General features: G+C 32.6%; 1 protein-coding gene across 1 annotated transcript; it reads right to left on the bottom strand.

The window, feature by feature from the left end:
• Window positions 1-5,555: 5,555 nt before the first annotated feature.
• Window positions 5,556-9,012, bottom strand: LOC107062398 (uncharacterized mitochondrial protein AtMg00820-like). The gene is made up of 2 exons (XM_015312987.1): window positions 8,664-9,012; window positions 5,556-5,821 (listed from the first exon to the last, which is right to left on the bottom strand). The coding sequence occupies exons 1-2, from the start codon at window positions 9,010-9,012 to the stop codon at window positions 5,556-5,558; spliced, it is 615 nt and encodes a 204-aa protein (XP_015168473.1).

Raw genomic sequence — 9,012 nt, 5'->3', positions numbered from 1 at the left:
TATATATATATATATTATAGAAGCGAATGTTGAGGAGCTTAGGGTCAACCAGACAATTGACTGGTTTACCCTTCTCCTCAACTTCTTCTATTTATATATTTTCTTTTTTATATACTATGTATTTATAAAAATAGTATTAAAAATTAACTTAAAATATTATAAATTTAATTACCTCTCGAAATTTCACATGTACTGCATCATTAGGACCAAGAGAGTACCATATATTAATTGAAAATCACATTAAGAGTTCTATAAACCACAATAATTAACAACTTAAAATATTTAAAAATTATATTAAAATGTGATTAACTCTCGAAATTTCACATGTACCACATAAATTGGCACAAAGGGAGTAACATATATTATTTGAAAATTACGTTAAGAGTACAATTAATCACAACTTAAAATATTTAAAAACATATTAAGAAATTGATTAAATCTCAAAATTTAACATGTGCCATATTAATTCGGACAGGGGAAATAACATATATTATTTAAAAATTACATACTTGAAATATTTTTAAAAAAATATATTAAAAATTTAATTAATTCTCAAAATTTCACATGTGCCACACAAATCACAATAATTAACAACTTAAAATATTTTTAAAAATATATTAAAATTTAATGCACTCTCGAAATATCACATGTGACAAAGATATTATTTGAAAAGTACGTTAAAAATATAATAAAAATAATAAACCATAATAATATTTAAAAAATTAATTGACTCTTCTAATTTTATCTGTATCACATAAATTAAAATAACTAAATTAATATATATTGGGTCTGGGCTTGCCCGGGTTTTTATATCTAGTATATATATATTATGTAACTATATACTTTGGTATGGTATTCGGTATTCGATATTTTGGTATATTATTTCAAAATATCAAATACCATACCGAATACCAAAAAAAAATTAAAATGTATACCATGTATCTTACCAAATACCATAATATCAACACCACGATATTAAAAAATTTAATATGGTATGGTAATTCGATATATATCATACCCTGCCCACCGTGCAACGGTCATCTTGAACTAATTTTTAACTAACAAGAGACTGATTAGTTTCTAAAAAGGATGATTAGAAATAATGGCATATAAATGTCTAGTTTAGCAACAATGAAAATGAAGTGAATTATTATTAGTTGAGATTATGAATCATCATTTTTGCATTCAAGTTTAAATTAATTGTCTTTCCTTCACATAAATATTAAAGACTTTAGTCGTTGTTTGGAGGGTAAAAGAGTTGAAGCTCGAATATGAGAACATATTTTAGCCTAACCACTCGTGCCCAATAAGAGTATTGATATTAATAAAGGTTTAGTTGGTCTAATTTGAGTGAGTTGCTCATATACAACCTTGGTCTAGGATATAATTTTAAATAATATCATTCAAGATAAAATTTTGAATAATTTCTTTTTATTATACGCTGCCCAAATTTATCCCAAATCGATATAGTAGTTTGAGTATGCATCTAAGAATACAAAATAGACAATCTACTACTTGGGCTTAGTCTTGGTCTTGACTCTTGGGATTGGGCTTGGGCATACAAGGAAGAATTAAGGGATTAATTGGAGAGCAACTTTCACATAAAACAAACATAAAAATCATATTTGTATGTTATAGCTATAGTTTGTATAATTGCGCTCCATAGCAAATTTTATGTTTGCTATGAAGCTTTTGATTTATATAATTCGCTAAAAACATCCAATTTTATACAAATTGTTCAGTTTTGTATAAATTCATTTATACATATTGTAATTTGTGTAATAAGATCTGTATTTGTATAATTATAAGTGTATAGGACGGAAATATATGTATTTATATTTGTATATACACTTTTCTACTCATTTTATACAAACACAAATGCATTTTATACCGAAATGTATAAAATGGCTAAATTGTATACCGAAAATGGCTAAATGTATACCGAATCAGATGGCAAAAAAAAGGGAATGTTTGCTGCGAATTACAATTAAAATAAACTATAGCTATATCATTTAATTTGAATTAATAGTTTGCTATTTCATATAATTTTCCCTTAATTGGACTAGTCATCCCCTTTTAGAATCTCCAATATATACAGTAATTGTCCCTCCGTCCCATTTTATATGTCATCCCTTTCTATAAATAGTTGGTTCATAATACTTGTCATTTCATAAAATCAATGCATAAATTACCATATTGTTCCTTTTTTACCCTTGTGAGTTATTCGCCTTGAAAATATACATTTGACCAACTTAGAAAAGATAAGTAAATGATTCATGTTCATTGGTTAAATTAATTAATCAAAATAAATTAATTCATATTCATTGATTGAAAACTTGAGTTCCAAAAAAATTAAATAAGGGTAGAAAGGTAAAGTTACATCATTTCTTAATGCAAGTGCAAAGTAAAAAGGTGACATATAAAATGGGACGGAGGGAGTAGTATCCAACAAAAACAAACAATTATGACCAATGCATGAATCAAATCTTCATGAAGGAAATGGATTACCATAAAACTTGAATATTTAATGTTTTTCTAGATGTATCCACGCATAGATACACTTAATATATCAGTGTATATTCAAAACGTCTTATTTGTTGAATGTCTGAGTACATATTTGATACAAGATACATATATTTATGCATTGGACATATCAAATTGATATTGAATATACTAGATGAAATTGTTATTGGATGCATGTAAATTGATATTGGATAATCAGATATACTCGTAGAAATTGATACAAGCTTATGCATATATAGACAAATACATACTTTTAAAATTGATATTCGATATACAAATACAATCATAGTGATACAAGCTTATGCATATATAGTTACATCCTTTCATATTATATTGGATACACTCATAGAAAAATAATTCTAGATATACAGATACATGAAATTGCGAAACATAAATACATTGTAAAATACAAATACAAAAAAGGATAGAATGAGAGTCAGAGAAAGGTGAGCGAGAGAGACAATGTATCTCAGACACATGCAAATCACACTTCGAATACAATGAATCCAAACCAAAACTCGAACGAAATATGTAATTTTTTGAAATTAATGCTTTATTGAGTAATTAACACTTATGCTAGCGTGCTTTAGGAAATTTGCTCTTTTTAAATGGACTTCGAAAAATTATCTCCCACTATTAAATCACGGATTAAGTTGGGTAGACCAATGGATCAGCTCATATTAACCGTCTTTTAAGTCTCTATACCACTACAAAATTACATAGTATATAAGCAGTAAATGTTTTTAAAGGTAGATTGTTTAACCTAAAGAGTAAAAAGGAAAATAACTTTGATTGTGAGAAGACAGACGTATTTATGATACAAGCAATTTTTTCAGCTGTCTTAAATTTGGATATTAAATAAGAAGCAGAAAATTAATTATATTTTTTTTTTTGTGTTTCTCTCTTGTAGTTTTCAATTTTCAACAAGGGGCTGTACTAGCCAATGAATAAAAACAAGAATTTGTTTTTTTCTTTTCTATTTTTTACTGACATAGAATTTTTCGTTAGGTGTGATAAACCACGACTCAATAAAATACTGGGATTTTGACAGAAATTTTATATTAATTTTTTCATGTTAAATCTGATATTATATAGTACTACTTACTTATATATTTCATTAAATTAATATTATTTTTGTCGGGCATAAAAGGGACATTTGAGTCATCTGAATACTTTTCTGATACAAAAAATCCAAATTACCTTGGATATGCTACTGACCCCTCGTGCCCTTCATTTTTTTAGAGTTTATAATTTTTATTTTTAAATTTTTTATTTTTTATTTTTCCTATAGAGGATAATTTAACTATTTTAATTAGATTAAGTTAAATATTATAGCATTGGGATCTTCACAAATGTGAAAGAAACCATTACTGTTCTTTAAAATTTTGTAACAACTATATTTTTTTTCTTTTTTAAGTCGAAGATGAGAAAAGTGAATATTGAAAAATTAATTCACCCCAATTTATAATTTGTCTAATGTTTCTTGTAGAGAATATTTCCTCTTTGCAAACTGCAGTGTTTAAATCAAACTTAGGACTTTTGACTTATAAGTTAAAAGTTGAAAGCTATAAGTCAATTTAAATATGGTTTTAGGATCGTTTGATATGTTGGACAAGTTGTATATATATTTTGATATGATGGACTAACTATATTTATATTAAATAGTTTTGAAATAAAATTTTAATACTTTTGCATTCTTTATTTGATCATTAGTTTTGGGATAAGTTATATTAAGACTAATAATTGTATTGAGATAAGTTACTCTAGTTAATTAAAAGTGGAATAATAGTCACTACAAGTAATTATATCGATTTTTTTCATCGTGATGTTATAGATGTTTCCACTTATTTTCCACAACTCAGTGAAGAAATGCACGATGGAAAACAGTTTCCAATTAAAATAGTGAAAATCGTCATAATTTTTCCATTTAAAAACATTACTTATTATTTTATTTTTATTTTTTTCACGACATATTCAATCAAAACAACCATGAAAATAGCCTAAATTAGTAGTGAGTATTTCACAATATAACGAAAATGACAAAAATACCATTAAGATCTCTCAAATCATTTTTCTAATAATAAAGTGGATGATATTTTTATTAACAAATAACCTACTCATAGAAATTATGCATGTAGAATTCTCACGTAAGTATGGAGAAATCAAGGATTGTATTGATGATTATAATGTTGATTTACAAGCTCCTTATATAGGAGAAGAGTCCTATTCTAGTTATACTAGAAATCCTACTACAACACAATTAATTACATGAGTAGTATTGTATTACAAGTCAAATACCTTATCCTAGTCAACTCCTACAATATTCAGTAGATTAGTCGTACATAACTTAGGATTTAGTAGTCTAGTCCTAGTATGACTCTAACTCTAACTCGTCAGCCTGCTTCAATGGACCTGTTCCTTCGACATGTTCCATCAGTCTTCAAGCTTCCTTCAACACTTCCCCTCAAGCTAGTGAGTGGAGGAACCGTAAATCTTAGCCTACTGCGAAAACTAAAGAAAACCTATTTTGTTAAGGCTTTGGTATGAATATCAGCTAGCTGATCCTTAGACTTCACAAACTGAGTAAGAAGTTGTCCCCTGACCACTTTCTCACAAACAAAATAATAGTCTATTTCAACATGTTTGGTTCTAGCATGCATACTGGATTAACTGTCATGTACAAGACACTCATATTATCACAATACAACATAGGAACAGATCAAAGGAACACTCTAAGGTCAAGAAGAAGATACAAAATTCAAGTCATTTCTGCGGCAGTGGAGGCTAGTGCTCTATACTCAGCTTCATCACTCGATCGGGCTATTGTGGTCTATTTCTTGGAGGTCCAAGAAATACAATTTGCACCTAGGTAGATGTTATAGCCTGTAGTTGATCTCCTAGTTGTGGTACAACCTCCCCAATCAGCATTTGAGTAGCCATACAACTTACATAGTGATTGTGAAATAATTCTGAGTCCAAAGTGTAGAGTACCTTTGATATACCTGAGAATCCTTTTTACCCCTCGAAAATGTTCAATGTTTGGGCTTTACATAAACTGGCTTGCTAGATGCATGAGTGATATCAGGTCTTGTGAGGGTCAAATATTGAATGCTCCCTACTATCATTTTGTACAAGGATGCATCTACAAGACTTCTCACAGCTTCATGCAAACCATGTTTTTGAGCCAAAGGAGTGGCTACAGCCTTTGCCAAAGTCATCTTTGTTTTGGCCAGCAGCTCAGCAACATACTTGCTTTGATTTAAGTGAATTCCACCTTCGAAATACTTCACCTCAATTCCTATAAAGAAGTGTAAAGAGCCAAGATCTTTCATAGCAAACTCCTTCCCAAGTTGTAGAACTAACTCTGAGACATGAGATGGATTACTTCATGTGACAATAATATCATCCACATATAACAAGAGAAATATTTTGCCTTTGTGAGTTTGCAAAGTAAAAAAGGGTCAGCCTTATTACAAATGAAACCAAAGTGCAAGAGATGCATGCTAAGCCTATCAAACCAGGATCTTGGTGTTTGTTAAAGATCATACAATGCCTTTTTAAGTAGACACACATGTTGAGGATACTAGGGATCAATAAAACCAGGAGGTTGACTCATGTACACCTCCTCTTGTAGGAAGCCATGGATAAAGACATTTTTGACATCTAGTTGTCTAACTTCCCACCTTGAACTGACAACAATGGATAGAACCACCTTAATTGTAACACCCCGACTTTTCAAAACTTCTAAATTAACTCGTATCGTCGTGGAAAGACAAGGAGGGTAAGTAATAAATTAAGAATGATGTGGTATGTCAGATTTTAAGTGTTCAAGGGTTGTATCTCAATTATTGAAGTTAGGTAAGTGGCAAAATAAATGTTGGCGAAAGTAATCGTAAGTTTATTTTTAAAGATTTCTCTAAAATTTGGGTCCAATGTCTTGGATATTTTCTCCCAATATATAAAGAGTTATAAGTCCTATCACCCATTAAATCAAAGGCTTACGAGTCTAGTTTGCAACGCACAAAATTCCGTATCCAACCGACATTGGAGTAAAAAGTTATGAGGGTTCTACTACGGACTGCCGGGGCAGAATTTGGGTCGGGTCAAAAATGTGGTATGTCGGCTTACTCAACGTTTTAAGCCATGAAAACATTTATTTTCACTTCCAAACTAGAAAGAAAGCTTAAGAGATGGTTCCTATGGAGTTCTTGCATGATGAAGGTTGGTTTTTGACGATTTCTACCATTAAAGGTTGCCCCCGTGCCTAGAAACGCGGTCTCTACACGTGGAAATCATTTTCCCCTCCTATTAGCTGCGTTTGGAGCTAGTTTTTGAAGATATAAATTTGTAGTTATTGGTGTTTCTTCAAGGTTTACACTTGGTTAACTAAGGTAATCATCTCGGAACCCTTTTATGGTTGTTTTTATGAATTTCTACGGACGTTTTGACAAGTTGGGGAAATATGGCAAATCTGTCGATTTAAGATTAATTATGAATTGTTTATAGGTGCATTTCAGTTGTGTATATATAATGATTGTGAAGCTTAGGACATAAGGAACAACTTTCGTGAAGGAACTACGGTCTTTCGAGCGTTCATTGGAAAGGTATGTTAAGGCTATTCCCTACTTACAACATGTTTCCTTAAAGCTGAGGAGCAATGTAATTGGGTTGTTGTCTTTGTTACACTTGTAGTCATTATTGTTGATTGTTGGCTGCTCGAGTTGATATAATCCTCCCTTGTCGAGATTCTTATTCAGTTAGTAGCGTCCCTATGTTGGACACGACTTAGAGGCTATTTGTATAGGTTGCTTATAACTAAATTGCTCACATTTAGCGATTGGATTGTTATTGTTGCCCTTGGGGCTATTGTGGTTAGCTGCAAGAATGTGATTTATGCCTAGAAGGGCTATGTTCGGCCTACAAGGCTATATGGATGCCTAAAAGAGCTATAAGTTGCCTACGGGGCTATATTGATGCTTAGAAGGGCTATGAGTTGCCTACAGGGCTATATTGACGCCTAAAAAGGCTATGTGTTTCCTACAGGGCTATGAGTTGTTTATAAGCTATATTGATACCTAGAAAGGCTATGAGTTGCCTACAGGGATATATTGACGCCTAAGAAGGCTATGTGCTTCCTACAGGGCCATGTTGTTGCCTAAGAGGGATATGAGTTGTCTATAAGCTATGTTGATACCTAAGAGAGTTATGTGTTAGCTACGGGGATATATTAATGCCTAAGAAGGCTATGTGACTGCCTACAGGGTTAGGGGACTACCGATAGGGGTACATAGGCTGATTAGCACCCTCCGGGCTTATGGGGGTCTGAGTAGGTGGATTTGTGTACTGTGTGTACCTGCCAAGCTTATGGGGGCTTGGTTAGGTTGTTGTTTTATTATTTTTGATAAGTTTAGATTTAGGAGCAGGTCAGTACACTTATCTTATCCTTGATTTATTTATCATATTATTCCAGTATATCAGGATACCTCCACACAGTCTATTGTCTTTCATACTCTGTACATTATTTCGTACTGACGGCCCATTGCCTGGGGGCGCTGCATTCATGCATGCAGGTCCTGACAGACGACCGAGTAGACCTCCTCAGCAGCAGGATTGACTTTTATCCGGTTGGCTAGCCCCTTTCCTCCTGAGCTGCCAGAGTTGGGAGGTTTATTACCTTTTATTGTATATATATTTATGGGTAGGCTGGGGCCCTGTCCCGCTAATCTTGACTACTCTTATAGGCTTGTAGACTAGTGTGTGGGGTGTATAGCTATGTTATGGCCATACTGGCCTATGTTATTGGTTTGCTGAAGCTTGTGAGTTGTTTGATGTATTGTATTGATATATACCTGCCTTTTGTTTTGGTATAGATATCATGGTGGCCTCGACGGTCCAATCAGGACTTCTGTGCTAGTTGACTATTTATTAATATGATCTCCTAGGAGTAGCTGTTTCTTTTATAGATTAGTTGACAGGGGCCTTGCCGGCCGAGGGTTAGTTTTAAGCCGAGATATATTTGTTTGTTTTCTTGATTGTGTATGATTGCCATGCGCTAGTAGCAAATGGTTCAGCGGGGTCGGCTCGGGCCTAAGTTTTGGCATTAGGAGCCAGTTGCGCCCCTCGAGTTTGGGGAGTGACACCAATAGTTGTAACTTTAACCACAAGACTAAATGTTTCTTCAAAATCTATCTCTTCAAATTGCGAGAATCCCCTTGCCACAAGTCTGGCCTTGTATCTATCTACTGTCCCATCATCTTTTAATTTTGTCTTGAACACCCATTTTGAGCCAACCAAGTTAATACCAGGAGATTTGGGCACCAAAACCCATGTCTTGTTAGTATGTAAAACATCAATTTCTTCATGCATTGTTGCAAGCCACTGAGGTGATCTTAGTGCTTCCTTAGTAGTATTTGGTTCTCTCACAATTATTGTGCTGCTGCGAGCAACAAGTGACAAGTGATGTTCCTTCGCCTTGTGCCTGGTGATCAT

Source organism: Solanum tuberosum, unplaced genomic scaffold (genome assembly GCF_000226075.1).
Source record: "Solanum tuberosum cultivar DM 1-3 516 R44 unplaced genomic scaffold, SolTub_3.0 scf00225, whole genome shotgun sequence".
NCBI classification, from domain to species: Eukaryota; Viridiplantae; Streptophyta; class Magnoliopsida; order Solanales; family Solanaceae; genus Solanum; species Solanum tuberosum.
This window is presented reverse-complemented; position numbering and strand designations above follow the sequence as displayed.